Below are 17,573 nucleotides of genomic sequence, written 5' to 3'. Positions count from 1 at the left end.
TCTTCCCTCTGCCTACTCCTATTTTCCGTGCTTTGAAGCTATCAACTGCATAGCCAAAAAGGGCTAGCTGAAACTACTTTCACAGCTTGTTAATACCATTCCTTAAATCATCTGGAAAAGCTCCTGCTGAGTCGAATGACATCAAACAGTCTTTCTGAGCCATGGGCTAATGACACTATCTATAGGCATGGACATAGCTGTGATCTGAACAGAAGGTGCTCTGCATAGCTGTGTGACTCCTAAGTGAATGGCTTATGACCAGAAACACATGTGCAGCTTTAGGCAGACCTAGCGCATATGGGAGGCATAGAAAGATGGGGAGTTGAAGAATTCTAGACCCCTCAAGCCCCAAAACCTCCTCTATCCCTACCTGATACTTCCTGCAGTGTATCAATGCCCGAGCTGTGCTGCACCACCTCCTCTGTAAGACTGAAGAACATGGTTGGGAAGTTGGCTTTCCCAAACAATGCAATGTGTTGGCTACTGAAGCACAGCTCCATTGAGGTTCTTGAACAGGTGCTTAATATTAGCCATTTAAAAGTACTAAGGCTCTCAGCAACTTCAGTAGCACTACTTGTGCTTAAAAATAGTTTAAAAGTCAGTTTAAGATTAGTTTAGTTCATTCAAATCCACATAAACCACACATAATCACTACATGAAATGTTGTGATATGATTTATGCAGCATCATTTATTACGTACTGTTTGGGGAATTAGTTTTTACAGGATCTGAAGGTATTTCAAGCATTTGTCTTTCTTGCTTTCACTTTAGAATTAGGTGTAATAAAGGTACATGGAGAGATGCTTTGAAAATAGATCTTTGAAAATAATTGGAAGATGGAAAATAGTAACTTATACAGATGGATTTTGTTTGTGCTTTCCGGTTCAGAAGAAATGCCAAAGTATACCGAGACAAATGCTATTTCTAGGCTTATTTTGTGTTTCTGTGTATGGGCAATACTGGGTGCTTTTAGAAAAATGAAATAAGATTTTCTTCAGATAACTCTAGAATGAACAGATCTAAAAGGAAGCTTCTGTCTAACCTTGGTCTGTTAAAGGCTTACTTTTTCTCCTTGTTACAGGATGGGGGTATGTGAGGGAGATGTGGGGATGTGAGGGAGGGAATGATACCCTTCCTTCCCTTGCAATAGTTGGTACTTGATGGAAGACAAGTTACTTAGCAGAACAAGCATATGCAGAAATTAAGGCAACAGAAGCTACCCTTATGAGTACAACAATCAAATAGCAACTCTTGAAAAACTGTAATTTGCCTTCTGATTTCTGGCTAGTGAAGCACTTCGGTTTTCTAAAGTGCTAATGAAAAACTTTTAAGTATCATGGCTAACAGCATTAACATATCAATGAAGGGAAAAGAGGAAACAATATTCTCACAAACGTTGGGTAGAATGTAGTTTTCAGTGTTTTGTGTGAAATGGTAATACCTGCTGGAAATTCTCTTGTCTGGGTGATGCATCCCTATATTTCAAATTCCATTCTTACAGGACATTCTTACAGGTGAAAATAAGCATTTCTGCTTCTGAATGACAAAGAAACCCAGTAATTCCTGCAAAAATGTTAGTAAGAAAGTAATTCCTCAAAATAAAAAAGCTAAATGACAAAGATAGGAAATGAGTGATGACTTGTCATCTTTTAGAAAAATACTGCCAAACCTGTGTGCTTTTGCTGATTTCAAGGTTAAAAGAAAATGTCACCTAATATGGGAACTCTACTCAGTTGCGTACTGTGGGACTTAATCTATACTGAAACTAAATATTCTATAAGTATGCAGTGAAGTGCAAAAAACAGCAATTGAAAAATGACATGATTAAATGGCACAACATGCAATCATTTGCTCTCAATTATATCAATGTATCTTCTTCATTTCAAGGAGTCAGGCAGAAATATTGTTTTTTAAATGCCTCTATTAAATTGGGCACCAATAATAAAATAGATGAGAGTCCTAATAAGCTCATTTACGTAACATACATCACATACCACAAAACTATTCTCTCCAAACGGGTTTGTTCATAGATTTGTCTCCTGGTTGTCACCAGTTTTGGCTGTATTAAAAAATTTTAAAGGCACAAAGCTTGCAGACCATTCAGTGGAAAACCTTTGTACTTAACCCTTGAGACATCTTTAATGTTAATTATGGAAAAAGTATTGATATCATATCTTTGCTGTCACATTTTATTACGATGATGGTCACAACAGAATCTGGGACTCACATTTTAGAAATATCATCTAATTGCAAGGCAGAAATACAGAATGACAGTTTAAAGTAGAATATGACTTCTTTCAAAACAGTGAACTGGTTCTTTTTATTTAAAAGTCCTACTTTCAATAGCATTACAACCACTAAATTGCTAAGTTGATCATCTCTCTGTAACTCATTGCTTAGCAAGGTGTTACAATATCTCTCTTATGCTATATTCCTTGTGAACTGTGTCTGTTTCTACACATACTAAAAATGACAATGAACAAATAGGAAAAAATACTTCATTTTTGCACTGGCTCCAAACATCTATGTAGGCGCTTACATTCTACATATAAACAAGTGCTTACATTAATTCCTTCATTTCACTAGCATTAAAAAAAAGTGGGAATTTGTGTATATTTACAATAAATAATGCAAATATATTTATTAATAAGGTAAATACATTTATTTTAAATTATTTATTTAAAAAAGCATTCTAAAAGTACCCATGTTCTTTTCCATTTTTCTCTAGAAGTACAATGTATGCATTAAAACCAGTAGCAATCCAGAACAGATACTTGTGGGCTCATTCCATAAAAGCTGCTATTATATCTGTACGACATTTTTTAATTCCTTTGTTCTATTTCTTATGCTCGTTTAAGTACTTCAAAATATTTGTTTGGAAGAATATAGTTCAATGGTCTGTTATTTAGCTCATATTCCCATGTAACTAGTAATATGTAATATATTTCTCTTCATAAATTAAAAACACTATTAAAATTCCAGACGTATAAAACAATATGAAGATTAAGTTACTATAAAAGAAAATATAATAGCTTACAGATTGCTTGTATCATTACTAAAGCACTGGTATCTATTACAGTGTCTCCCTGGAATAAAGAATGCGCTTTTGGCAATAATCTGTTAAAAAAGTGCTCATTATTGTTAAGATCCTCCTATCTTAGCTCTAAACTAGTGTGCAATTACAGGAAGGTAACTTTTAAAATAAAAGAAAAACTGTAAATGCATCTTCCTTACTGAAATACAGAATAGCTTTTTCAAGCCTTATTTTTCTTGTGCTTCATACAGAGGATTAATTACATTCATTTTCACACTGAAATATTTTAGAGCTATCTACTACACATTGCAAAGTTGGGGTTAACTTGGTTCCAGGGAATAAGCCAAGTCATTCAGACAGAGGAGCCAGACATGATAGCAGTAGGATTCGTTTTTCTGGTCTGGCACTGTTTGTGTTTAGAAGTGCCTTTGGTTTGTGCCTTCTTCTCATTCAGTTTGAGAAGTTCTCTTTCCACTGAATTAGATCCAGGGGAAAAAAACTGAAAGAAGTGACACAATTTGCTAAGGTTTCTTTTTTGTCCCCAGAAAATGCTAAAATTAAAGTAAGGAATCAGAAAAGTAGGATAAATATTAGTATTGTTGTGCTTTTGTAACAAATCTTGAACCACACTATCCAAAAAACTCATTTGCCTGTAGTGGACATGACACATTTGAACTTTTTGCCAGAACACTGGGCAGAGTTTCGAATGTGTGTGGAAATTCAAGAGATTAAATTAAGGTACAGGTGGAAACTTTATAAAATCAAGTAAGGCGTAAGTTAGGTTCAACTTTACTTCCACATGTTGGGAATTCACTTGGAACTACAGCTTGAAAGAAATAAAAATATTTCTCAACATAACATCACGCACTAGATGGCAAGAAACCCCCTCCAATTGCCTAAGCACTTTAGGTATCAGAATTCCAGCCATCTTAACAAACAGTTAATGTTTAAGAATCTTTAAAGGAAGAACTTCCTTGCATGGAAGTACATCAATACGTGTAACCCTCAGGATGAGGTTCAGATGTTAATACTGTATTTACTCCCTTTCTTAATCTAATTCTCCCACAGATGGTAGACATGCATTTTTGCTGTCCCGGTGCAATGGGCCTGGTATATTCCAAAATGTAGTGAGAGTTTACTCTATTCTGAATTAGAGGAAAAAAGACATCCAGCAGTGCATTAGTATTACCTTTTATGGGAAAGCAGCTAACATAATATAAATTAGACTAATCTTTTAGAGTCTTCAGGAAAGGCAAAGTGATAGGAAAGAGAAAATAAACACATTCCTTTGGCTTTTTTCGTCTGTCACTGAAGCAAATTTAGCCTGGATTCAAAAATGTACAGCTTGAGCTGCTCCAGGCTAAACAGAGGAAAATATATTATGACGCTTTCATGTGTATCTGTATAAGCACAAGGACAAAAAGGAGGCCTTTCTATAAATTGTTTTCCTCATCTTATTTCAAAAACCCAACACATCCTGAGAATGGATATGTCATAAAAACATAAAATCACAATTTTCTTTGTTTTGCCATATCTTAATCATAAATATATACATAGACACACACTTTTTGGTTTCAGCTCAACTAAAAGTCCTCAACAAGGGAAATTACTTGCAGCAGAATCAACCAGAGCCAGGTAGCACTGTGATGAGATAGGTTCACTCATATCTGAAGTAGGCTAGCCTACCTCAGTATCCTACTTGCATAAATAAGTTTTAGGCAAATGTTTGCATAAATGTGTTAAATTTTAAATAAACATTAACTTGCCTCCTGTACAGATTAGGCAGACATGCCTTTGACATGCACAGTTTAGTCCCACGGCTATGAGAAGGCTGGAATTAGAGTGAGGACAGAAGCAGGTGATGTGGTCAAGATGAACTGTGAACAGCAGTCAAAAAGCGAAGGGTTGTCAAAAGCCCAGTGTCTTGCTGAGGTGGCTGTTTGTGTAATGGTCTTAGAGGCTCAGCATTACTCATATTATCACACTTTCAACCATCTTTCTTCCACTGCCTGGATGACAGTATTGGGGTAAGAAGCCTAGGTAGGATGAAACCAAAGACGGTACAAAACAGGCCGTCTTTCCTTCACTAAAGCTTAGACTAACTAATATACTGAGGCTCCTGTAATTGTGCCTAAAACATGAAAATAAGCATCACTGTGATAAAAAGAGAGGTGGTGCATTACAAATGACCTTGCATCATCAGCCACTGGCAAAATGCACAGAAAGCCCACCAGATTAGAGACCAGGCCTTCAGTTTTATTCTGAAGTGAGGAAATTCATCACTCTCCTAACAGACCAGGAAGGGAATCCTCCTGCAAAGGACAGGAATCCACATACGTTGTTTTGGGGGCTTTATTCATTAACTTTCTGCAGTAAGCATAACCTAAGCTGTTCTGCTGTCTCCAGTAATATGTTGCCAGCCTGTAAATCCCATTCCTGACTGACATCTCATACTTGTGATACCTAATATACATGATAAGGATTGCAGTAACACTTCAGAATGTATACTGAAGGCCTGTTACTTTTACACTCATATTCTTCCTCATACTGAATAATACTTTACCCTGCAAATAATTCTACTAAAATCAATGGGTTTCCTGGAAGTATGAAATTACTTTTAGTGTGAGTAAAGGTACTAATACAGTCCATAATATTATTCCCTACTGGGACTATGATCTATTAACTTACTTGCAAAGATGAAACTTGGGAAACCTGTCCAGTACTGAAACCAAAATTAGGCAATGGTCTACTAGGCCATGATCCACCAATTAAAGAAAAACCTTGTCAGTAGGATTTAATGGCTCCAGAGAACACCATTCAATCAATAATCCACTAATACTGGAGAGATTTGAAACTGAAAATGCAATACTATGGCTCCAAAGAGGCAGTTATAGACAATCAAGTAAATCGTACAATCACATGCAGTAGTACAAAGTAGACCTTAATGGAGACAGGACAGTGAATTTTTGTTAAATCTCTTATATTTGCAGTCCACACTGCAGCCTAAAAATAGCTACTAGGCTACTCTCCACCAAAAGATGGTGTACAGTGTACTGCTGCATCTGACCTGTGATGAACAAAAGGCTCATCTGCTTACTACAGTAACCACCATGCCAAACCCCAGCCTTAGCTCAGGAGCCCATTGCCACTGCTGAATCAGGAGTGCATGCAGGTAGTTTATGATACCTCTGTGGAACTCTGCAGCATGTCAGATCTAATCATCCCTGGTGGCTAAATTGTGTGTCTCTTTCTTTCCGTCAGTAAAGGGAGCACTTGGGGGCAAAATGGTTTTAGACAACCAGACAGTGTTTATGATCAATTTTGGAATTTTGATTAATTAAAAACTAAGAATCAAGGCAAAAAAACCCTCAGAGAATTCATAATTCAAGCTTCACAGTCCAAATGGGATGATGGAATGAAAGTTGCAGTCTCAGATGGGATATTTAGTCCTAAATAATAGGGATATTTAATAATAGGGATATTTAGTCTTAAATAATAAAAGTCCAGAGGAGGGCCACAAGGCTGATCCGGGGACTGGATTACCTCCCATATGAAGACAGGCTGAGAAAGTTGGGGCTGTTCAGGGGATGTTTAGATCGAATATAAGGAAGAAATTCTTTACTGTGAGGGTGGTGAGGCACTGGAATGGGTTGCCCAGGGAAGCTGTGAATGCTCCATCCCTGGTGGTGTTCAAGGCCAGGTTGGACAGAGCCTTGGGTGGCATGGTTTAGTGTGAGGTGTCCCTGCCCATGGCAGGGGGGTCGGAACTAGATCATCTTAGGGTCCTTTCCAACCCTAACTATTCTATGATTCTATAAATGAGAACTATAAATTGTATTAGATTAGAACTATAAATTAGAACTATAAATTAGCCCTAAAAAGAGGGAGCTTATTGAAACACAAACTGAACTTTTTTTCAGGAAGCAGTAAGCATATTAAATTAAAATTTGAAATACATTTCAGTATAGTATTTGAGTACTCTTTCTGTGTGTGTAGATGTAGTACTGAGCATTGATATTTGAGTATATTAAAATCAAATTAGAGCTATAAAACCATATATTGTACTAGGGCCAAACCCTCATATTTTTGGGAAAAAAAGTAGGTATCACTGGTAAAGAGATGGCTTCTTATTTAAGCAGTCTACAGAGCTGCTGCTTTAGGTTGGTGGGTCATGTAAATTCAGTCTGTGTTTTCTTCAAACCATTGTAAGTGGCATCAGGCTACATTTGACTTTGCAATCCTAACTCTTTTTTTCATCAGATTTAATACTGTATGCCTTCCTGCTTGTTAAAATTTAATCCAAACAAAAATGAGGGAAACATTTCTTCATCTGTGAAAAAACTTAGGGCTCTCTCTTTTTGAGAAATTTGTTAAAATGATTACTTTTTTTCTGTATAATCCTAGGGGTATAAAAAGGATTAAAACCTGCTTGAGTTCTTTTGGACTTTCTATTGGAAACTGTTTTGGATACTTTTGTTACACGCATATTGACTTTCTGTAATTCTTTGATTGCAGCTCTGCCATGAACATCATTCCAAAAACTGTAAAGGATCCAAAATGCAGTAGTGAAAGCGATTCCTGGCACCTGTAGGAACAGCCAGAACTTTTCTCAAATCTATAAATCTCCAAATCACTACTCAAAATTAACACTTTTCTTTGATTTCAGTTTGGCCATAATCTTATATGCTCCCAAACTGATTTTTTTTTTTTTGTTTTATTTGATAGAATTAAATTTAACTGAATTGCTTGCAAGATGTACGGTGCTGACTCTTATGCAAACTTTTCAGTTAAAATAAAGAACATCATAAGAAGCACTGATCAACTGACTGATTATAAATTACCAATGCAACCTATATGGTTTAATCAGAAAATTCAGTTGCTCTGGCTGTTGCAGAAATTAGAGATGAAAAAGACTTTTTTTTTAATGACATTGCATCATCTAGTAGGCTCAGTCACAAATTCAGTGGAAGATGAAAGCACACACTTCTGAGTCTAGTCATTAGAAACAGTTACAAGCATCAGGTAATTTATACTGTTTACAAGGCAAACAAATGGCTACAAATACTACTAGCTATGGAATTCGATAGACCATTGACTTTCAGAAATATTAAATGAGAAAACATTTTCAGCATTTCTTGGTACAAATAAACAGTCTGATTTCTTTAATGAATACACTGACTGAAGTCAATGAGAACCACAGGCTTTTAGTACTGCTGAAATTCAGGTCTCTGTTTTAAAGGCCCATACACAGATTCGGGAAACAGGTATGACAATATATATAACATGTTGCTTATTGCTTCATATAAAAACAGATCAGAAAAAGTATGTGAAATGCCATTTCTTTGTTGCCAAAGAACTCCCTTTACCTCTGCTAAAACCCTACTCTGTACAGGAAAATCCTGTTCACAGTATCACAGTATCACAGTATGCTAGAGATTGGAAGGGACCTCAAAAGATCATCTAGTCCAATCCCCCTGCCGGAGCAGGAACACCTAGATAATGTTACACAGGAATGTGTCCAGGCGAGTTTTGAATGTCTCCAGGGAAGGAGACTCCACAACCTCCCTGGGCAGCCTGTTCCAGTGTTCCGTCACCCTCACTGAGAAGAAGTTTCTTCTCAAGTTTAAGTGGAACCTCTTGTGTTCCAGTTTGTACACATTACCCCTTGTCCTATCATTGTTTGCCACTGAGTAGAGCCTGGCTCCATCCTCATGACACTCCCCCTTTATATATTTATATACACTAATAAGGTCACCCCTCAGTCTCCTCTTCAAACTATAGAGACCCAGCTCCCTCAGTCTTTCCTCATAAGGGAGATGCTCCACTCCCTTAATCATCTTCATTGCCCTGCGCTGGACTCTCTCCAGCAGCTCCCTGTCCTTCTTGAACTGAGGGGCCCAGAACTGGACACAATATTCCAGATGCGGTCTCACCAGGGCAGAGTAGAGGGGAAGGAGGACCTCTCTCGACCTACTAACCACCCCCCTTCTAATACACCCCAGGATGCCATTGGCCTTCTTAGCCACAAGGGCACAGTGTTGGCTCATGGTCATCCTGTCGTCCACTAGGACCCCCAGGTCCCTCTCCCCTACACTGCTCTCTAACAGGTCGTTCCCCAACCTATACTGGAACCTGGGGTTGTTCCTGCCCAGATGCAGAACTCTACACTTTCCCTTGTTATATTTCATCAAGTCATTGCCTGACCAACTCTCCAGCCTGTCCAGGTCTCGCTGGATGGCAGCACAGCCTTCTGGCGTGTCAGCCACTCCTCCCAGCTTAGTGTCATCAGCAAACTTGCTGATAGTACACTCAATTCCCTCATCTAAATCGTTGATGAATATATTAAATAATACCGGTCCCAGTACTGACCCTTGAGGCACTCCACTAGTTACAGGCCTCCAACTAGACTCCACCTCACAGACTACACACTCCAAGTTTGAAGGGGAAGGAGAAGAGGATACTTTATAAACCTTGTTACTGAAAGCAACAGAGATGGTCCCACTTCTACACGATTGAGAAGGGATTCTGAGATGAACAGATACTTAAAAGTCTAAACTTATTCTTGAGTAGCTGGTCTGTGAGCCAAAGCCATAACTAACACCTTTTTTGATGCTGTTTGGTCATTTCTCAGTATTGAACACAAAGTCATAAGTTTTATTGCAAGTGATGGAAATATATAACTAATTATTTAGGCTCCCTTGCAGTCTTTTGCAGGGCATTTTCCTGAGAAAAAAGCTTGCTTTTTGAAGTCCCAGGCACATAAAAGCAAATGTGGCAGAACACTTCTACTTACTAGCCAACAGGCGCACAGATTTCTGGCTAAACTTTATTCAACTGAAATTTACTAAAACTTTCATGAAAGAATGTGAATTCTTTTTATTATTGCCCCTTGTTCTTTCCTGCTCCAAATCTCTCCTGACCCACAAAATTGCCATACATCATTAGGTTAGGAAATCAGTTGTGCCTACTATTAGTCCCATGACATCAGGTCCCTCAGCTACTAGAATTACGTGTTTACCTGATAATCTTGTATTTCATTTAAAAAGTATGTTTCTAGTCCTGGTTCTCATTGTTTTTGTGAAAAGCTAGAAAATATGAACTCGAGGGACTCAAAACACAGAACAGAAATAAAAAGGTTGAACACATAAAATAAACTTATGTTTGTAGTTATGAAGATCACATTAAAGTAAGTCTCTTGATTTTCTTAGTCCAGATTCATGGTTTTTTTCTATCTTGCAACAGAAGAAAACAAATCAGGGGTAAGAGACTCACACTGCCCCTTTTACAGCTGAGCAACATGTATTCACACTTTCCCCCTCTAGACAGGCACCCAGGTTAGCCTACACTCGGAAGCTCACTTAATGCTGCTGGGGAATGGCCAGCAAGTGTCACTGCAGACTGGAGCAAACTTTGTGCCTCTCCTTCATAACTAAACATGAAATTTTTTTAGGCAGCCAGGGGTACTAAATACTGATGGAATAAGTAACAAATTGGCTCTGCAGATGAAATGCATGTTGTGTTGCCCAGAGATCACTGGGCTGATCAAAGTATACCACATAGTTTCCACAAAACCAAGAAAAATTGGACCTTACATAAGCTGGGTAATAACCTTAACTAAAAATATTCTAGTAATTCCAATACCTAAGTATGATAATAATAATGGAAAAAACCTCAGCCACACATACTCAGCAGGATTTGAATTTCAAATATAAACAAGAAACAATGGTGAATGCAAGGAAGCAGTCTCTTTTAATCACATATGAAAATAGAATATACAGAGAAGTAGCTTAGATGAAGGAAAAAAGGGCTGCCTTGTGGTTAGTGACAAAGATTAGGGTCACTGTAGCAGGGTTCTATATTAACACATCCATTGACCTTCTGTGAAAACCTAGAAAAGTCACTTAATCTCTGTGCATTTTATTTCCCCCATTTTTAAAAGGATACTAGTACCTACCTTAAAGGTTTAGTGGGGCTTAGTTCCTTAATGTTTGTACAGCATGTACAGCTCATTGACTGGATAGTACTATAGAAATGCTAAGTATTATTATTACACAGCAATATCCCAAAAGAAGGGCAATGCATTAGCATATTCTTTAATAAAAAGAACACTCAAATTAATACAGTATGACTTCTTTTATGAAAGAAAACAAAGAATTCAAAATAATTTCCTACTCGTGAATTTAACAATCCCTCTTCTCACAACATTGTTCTCATCATGGGTCCCAACTGCATGTGAACTATACATTCAATTCATCCTCAAATTGCAAAATGAAAGCAAAGCACCTGAAAAATGGAATAACTGTTTTTCCTAAGGCATAAGTGTAATTTAAAACATAACATTATGGTATGAACATCAATGGCACTATTGAGTTTATTTTATTAAAAAATGTTTCTCTGTGTATGGTGGCTATGTGTATAATTGGGATGGTGCAGCACAATACACTTCCATTAAGAAACAGCAATTCACTTACCACAGTGAAAGCAGTAATAAGATTAAACTCTTAAGTTAAGTGGAAAGTAAGTCAAACTAAACCCCAGCAGGTTTCCTACTAGTGGCATAGCTAATGTTTTTCAAAATGTTCTAAATGTTCTTTCTCAAATATATGTATTATACACTGCAGTATTGTTAATTATATCCATTTTCTCTTTTATACACTTCCCCAGGAGATCAGTGAAGAATGGAAAACTTACTTATAGTGGATTTCAGATTTAATGAGACAAAGATGGTTTAATATATATGACAAAGTGATGTGCTCTCACCATATTTGATAGGTAATTATTTTTTATACTCTAATGGTTACCATTTTGAAAATAATTAATGTATTATTTATGTAATTAATAGATAATCAACCGAGTAATGAAATACTCTGGTTACATCATGGTGGGTGGTACTATGCAGTTTAACATCTCCAGAGCTCTTGGCATGACATCATGTCATATATAATAATAGATTTCATTTGAGATATTTATGCACGTTCCAAATACGTAAGCAACATTTCTATGGTATTTATGTTCATATATACATAAACATATATCTAAAAACAAGTTTGTCCGAAATTAGATTTTTTTAATCTATAGTTATGCACTTAAATAAATGCCATAATTTTCCACTTAAGTAAAAAGCATCCAGCATTTCTTATGGAAAAAGCGGATCTACAGTTGTGAAGTTCTTCAGGTCTATCAACAGTACTTTAATATCATTAGCTTTGAAGTATGTTTATAGGAAAAAATGGAATCATCATGATTGTTTCTCCATTAGCAGAAGACCACAAATCATCAAAAAACAAAAAGCACCAAAACAAAACCCAGATGTCATAATTTAAAATTGCAGTCAAATAGAAATGCTCAGGAACCTGAAAAAAAACACACCAACTTATCTACATTGACACAACTTTCTCTCAAATCCTTATGATTTGAGAAGAAAGAGTTAAGGAATGACAAATTGGGAAGACAGTAATTTTTCTGCCATTGTTTTCTTGAATGCTTGTACAAAAAAAGCATGGTTAGAAGTGCTTGCAATGTGCCCCTTGAGATGAGCATTTAATAAATAGTCCATCCACTTAAGAATGCTGCTGCCCTAGGCACCCTGATATACTAATAGAAGAGAAAAACCTCTTTATACCTCTAAAGCTCAACAATGACTAAGATTCCTGGCTTATTCTTTGGTCAAAGGTCACTTGCAGAGTAAAGCACCTGCAACGACGACTCAGGTGACAGTTTATATAGAAGTGATAGCTATGAACAGAAGAAAATCACATGGTTTTATCAGGTTTGTTTGCTAACTTAATAGCCCTCTCTCCTAAATGGTCCTGCTGCTTTTGGGGAATGGAACAAAACATACAACCTCCATTAATACAGTCACAAATCTGAATGCTGGCCTTCAGTTGAAGGAGCTTATCCATCTGAATATTAGTATTGTGACTACAATTCTTTTCCCTCTTCTCCATAAATCTGTGGCCTAGATTAATGAAAATCTCACAGTGTATATCTCTTTTTCCACATATCTATTCACCACAACTTTGAATGTTTTCTCATGTATGCTGAATTTATGTCTCTAAAAGTGAACCTCAAATAGGCTATTCTTGACTCATATGTGCAAAGAAAGTGGCTATTAAACTATGGTCACACAGCACATTAATTAATTTAACTGATGTAGGGAGTGAAATTCAGACTGAAGGTTTTCATTGCAAAACTCATCTTTATAGTGAACTAGAATGAAAGAATACTGTTGCTTTTCAATTATGGTGTGATTAGCCCTCTAACGCACTTTTCTGCTCAAAGTATTAGGAAAAAATGTTATTTTAAAGATTCAATAAAATCTACACAGATGAACACATAGCACATAAATGAAGGCGAACATATGAATATGATTACATATGTGCATGCATTGCATTATATTATGTATGAGATAAATATTTTATCCTTCCATAAAGAGGAGTCTCTCTATGAAAACTATGGTTTTTTTATTACCTTAAAATATTGCAGTTGTTTCTCAGCATTCATTGTTCCTTCATTTTCTTGTCTCAGACAGGAATTGAAGATGAAAAGCTCTGTATCTCTCAGCCACCCTTTCAGCTCTTTGATCCTGACCTCCAGCTGCCTTACCAGGCTGCCGCTTTCAGGCGAGAGCAGGTCACGTGGACCTAACCCACTGTGCCCTACCATTGTGTCTTGGATCTTCTCTCCTAGGGTTTTCTAATGCATCAGATAAAGAAAAGATAGATTAGTCTTATGCACCAAAACATATACAGGCTAATGTGCAACAAGAAGCATCTGTTAGATGACTGGAGATGTGGGGTTTTAAATAATTACTATTAATATCAATCAATTTCATTCTTTGTTTCCTTGTTTCAATCAATTTCATTTCTGTATCCTTGTTTCTGACTCATGCTGTTCTCTCTGGGTCACTGACTTTGATGGGAGCATGATAAATCAATGTTTATTAAGAGCAACTATGGACAGAGGAGACAAAATGGTACATAACTTTGTAAGGCAGTTACTCTCCAGAATTTGTCCGTAACTTTAGATGCTTATGACCATGAGAGTTAGTTGCTCCTAGGAAGCAAAAGAAACTATGACAAGCACTGAGTTCACCAAACTCTTATTCAAGGTACCATCTAATTTTCTGGGGGAAACACTGAAATACTGAGTTTTTTTTTGAGGTATGAACTATCAAGTCATAGCTTCCAAACTTGCAGCCCTGAGGTTGTATACAGGAGCAGTTACATCACAAACCAGCTGGTTTGCTTTTAAAAGTGGATGAACTCATTCAGAAGCCAATAAGCTAGAAACTGCAAAGCCTCAATGTGCCTGAACATCAGGCCAATTATTTAGGCAACTAAATTCAGATTTAAGTTCTCCATGCTAAGCATCCACTTTAAAAATAATGGACCAAAATAAACATTCACCTCTGATCGCTAATGAAACTAATTTACTACAGCTTTTCAAAGTAGTATTTCTAATAAAAGAACCACTGAATAACACTTTGATAGTGGACGCTGAGAGCATAATGAATATTCTGAAGAGGCTAGGAACAGAAAGTTACCTTCCTTTTCAGTATTTTGAAAGGCAATCTTTTAACATCACAAGGGAGATATGCTGTTGCCTGCTTTTTCTATGCCAAGCAGTATTTTATCTGACCTATAAGAGGCTGTCAGACTGACACTTATTATAAGCGCTAGATCTGTGTTACTGATTGCAGAATATTGAATATACACTGACAATCACACCCAATAACCTTTTAAACTGATAATTAGCAGTGGTTAATTGTTGTAACATGAAAATACAGTTTTAGGTGACCTAGTATGGCTGTCTGATGAAAATACATGATTTAGAAAGTTACTGGAATATAATTTATAACAATGAAGTTAGCTTCCAAAAAATAAGCTTTAAAACAGAAAAAAATATAGACCAGCAGACTTTAATCTACTATGTGATATTCTGTAAATAACATCTTTAGGAGATCATAACAGACATGCTTTCTGGGCAACACCCTTCTATTTTCATGGTGAAAATATTGATAATTTGAAGACCCTCAGTGGAATCCAGAGCTAGCTATTGTTTTTATGCTGTAACGAAAGTAGCAGCAGGAGGTGAAATCAATGCCCTTGGAGGGTAGGGTCACAAAAAAGAATTTATTGCCACTTTTTTGTTCTGGAACAGTTTGCAATCATAAATTCTTCATAAACAGAATACTTCAGAGAATGGTCCGTCTTCATAAATATACGACAGAGGACATCAATTTCATTTAATTCACAATTTGTGTCAGCACAGCAGATGCCAATGCCTGCCTTGATAGGGTTGTTTAATATGCAATTGAGACAGAGTAATATTCAGCACAGGGGACAAAATTTCACAGATTAAACTGTACGCACCACTGACATTTCATTCTAATGTATTTCCATTCCACACTGTTCACCTTAGATGAAAGTAATATTAAAAAGCATATCCCTCTATTTTACCATTGTTAGAAGTTAAAATCCTTGTCTTTAATTTTTTTCATGCCAATTAAAATGTAATCATGCCAATTAAAACAGTATGCCTAGTGCTGTTAGTTTCTGCAGAGGTTTTTATTAAATTAAACAAAACTCTATCAAACTCTGCTTATTATTCATGAAATTGCATTTAGCAGGAAAATGGTTATATTTTATTTTTCTGTAAATGCTGAAATTAATAGCAAAATTTAATCCAGAGGTATGTTTTCATTTTAACATAGCAGTGGAGGGCTTTTTTTTTTTTTGACACAGACAATTTCTAGATTTCTAGACTTATGATCAGTTACTTATCTCATAGTTTTATGTCCTACCAGCTCTAATCAGTGCCACTGACTTAACCTGATTAAATACATTGCAAATCACAAATGTAAGTCCTAAAACTGAAATTACTTTTAAAATACAAGTTGTCATGACCAGATGTAAAAGAATAGGTTAATAAGTTCCATTTTAACAGTAAATTTATTAAAGTTTCAATAGTTTTAAAATGTTTGTGGTGATGCTGAAGATTAAAATTAAAAAGTAAGAAGCTCACTAATAATAAGGCAACTTTGTTACAATTTGCATATTTAGAGAATCTAGTGATTAGAAATAACCATGCTGAACCAAAAAAGCCCCACCTTCTAAAAATGCTAATGCACTACCAAATAAACTGAAGTGACATAAGTCAGTATTTAAAATGTTGTTGGCAGGTTGCAGGTATAGCTTACTTGTAATATATTAGATTTTTTTATTAAAACTAAGATAATAGCATGCAAAATTATGCAATGTAACTCTACTGCTAATATCACACATCTATAATTAATCATTTAAAGTAATTTATAAATTTATCTTACCCTTGATTTGAAGTGAAGGCAATTAAGGAGAGAAGTGGGTGGAAAAATATATAGTTTGACCTCTCTCTCTCTCAGCTGTTTTACAATAGGAGAATAGTGTCTCCTGCACAGTGCCATCACTGATCTCTGGGTAACAGAATCACTATATTGCTTTTTCTGCCAGATTCTTGTATCTCACTCTTTGGCTGAGACCCAGCCTATCATAGCGTGAAATGAATTACATGAAACTTTTTTGGCTTTTGTCAAAAGTGAGCTGAACACAGCAGCATGAAACATAACTTGTATTCTTAGCTTCAGGTATTCAGATTTGTTGTGAATCTGTATATTTGTTTTTGAGCCGCCAGTGTGACCTGAAATATGCAGTGACAACCCCACTTTTCATCTTAAAGGTATAGTAAATAGTTAAACAGTAGATGTCTCTAACATGTAACTTCAGAATAAATTCTATTAACATTCACTCAAGCATGACAGTCAGTGTATATCAGATATACTGCATTATAGTTGACTTGGTTCATACCCATAATACATGGCATATTTTACTTACATTTTTTATGTATTAAAGAACTAAAATTATTAAAGTCAGACAGGAGACAAGCATGGAATAAAAGAAAAATCAACAGAAGAGGAAAATACTGTGGAGTTCTTAGCATGAGTAGCTTGTTTGAAATGTACATGGTGAATTGAAAGAGAGAGATATTTGTGCCTCAAATTAGAAATCAGACAGACAGCGTACTTCAACACACAAAAATGTACACATAACCTACAAACAGTAATAAAAATGCAAATACCCCAAGCAGTTCCCATTTTTCATTAATTGAATCCACTTTTTCAAGGAGATCACTTGGTAGTAAAACACCACTTTTCTTCAGAGCTTCAACCTTACTAAGCAGTTCCATCTTTTTTGGGTGCCTGATTGACATTTCTACATTGTATCTCTAAAATGAAAAGAAACAGATAATATTAGCTACCGTAAAGTGTTTTCTTTACATAAAAATAAACTTTAATTCTATGTGTCCAGTTATGATCATGCTCACTACGTCATTTTTTAACTTTTTTTTTTTTTTTAAGCATAAACCTTCTCGTGACACATCTTAGGAGATTTAAGTACCAAGCACGTATCCTTCTGGGTGACGTTTCTATGCAGGCAGTTAGCAATTGATTACATGTAGTAATATTCACTCACAATATTCACTTGTGCAGTAGTATTCACTAA

The 17,573-nt window shown here is 36.1% G+C and overlaps 1 protein-coding gene across 7 annotated transcripts in view; it reads right to left on the bottom strand.

Moving 5' to 3' along the window:
- Positions 1-17,573, bottom strand: part of AKAP6 (A-kinase anchoring protein 6) — a 280,658-nt gene that overhangs the window by 35,055 nt on the left and 228,030 nt on the right. For all 7 annotated transcript variants that reach the window (XM_061463486.1, XM_061463487.1, XM_061463485.1 and 4 more), the window contains 2 exons: positions 17,149-17,295; positions 13,504-13,728 (listed from right to left, as the gene is read on the bottom strand). In XM_061463486.1, coding sequence (XP_061319470.1) covers positions 13,504-13,728; positions 17,149-17,295 — 372 coding nt within the window. The remainder of the gene's footprint in view (positions 1-13,503; positions 13,729-17,148; positions 17,296-17,573) is intronic.

Source organism: Pezoporus flaviventris, unplaced genomic scaffold (assembly GCF_033815535.1).
Source record: "Pezoporus flaviventris isolate CSIRO_AGI_PZ_B2104156 unplaced genomic scaffold, CSIRO_AGI_Pfla_v1 ptg000036l, whole genome shotgun sequence".
In the NCBI taxonomy this organism is placed as follows: domain Eukaryota; kingdom Metazoa; phylum Chordata; class Aves; order Psittaciformes; family Psittacidae; genus Pezoporus; species Pezoporus flaviventris.
This window is presented reverse-complemented; position numbering and strand designations above follow the sequence as displayed.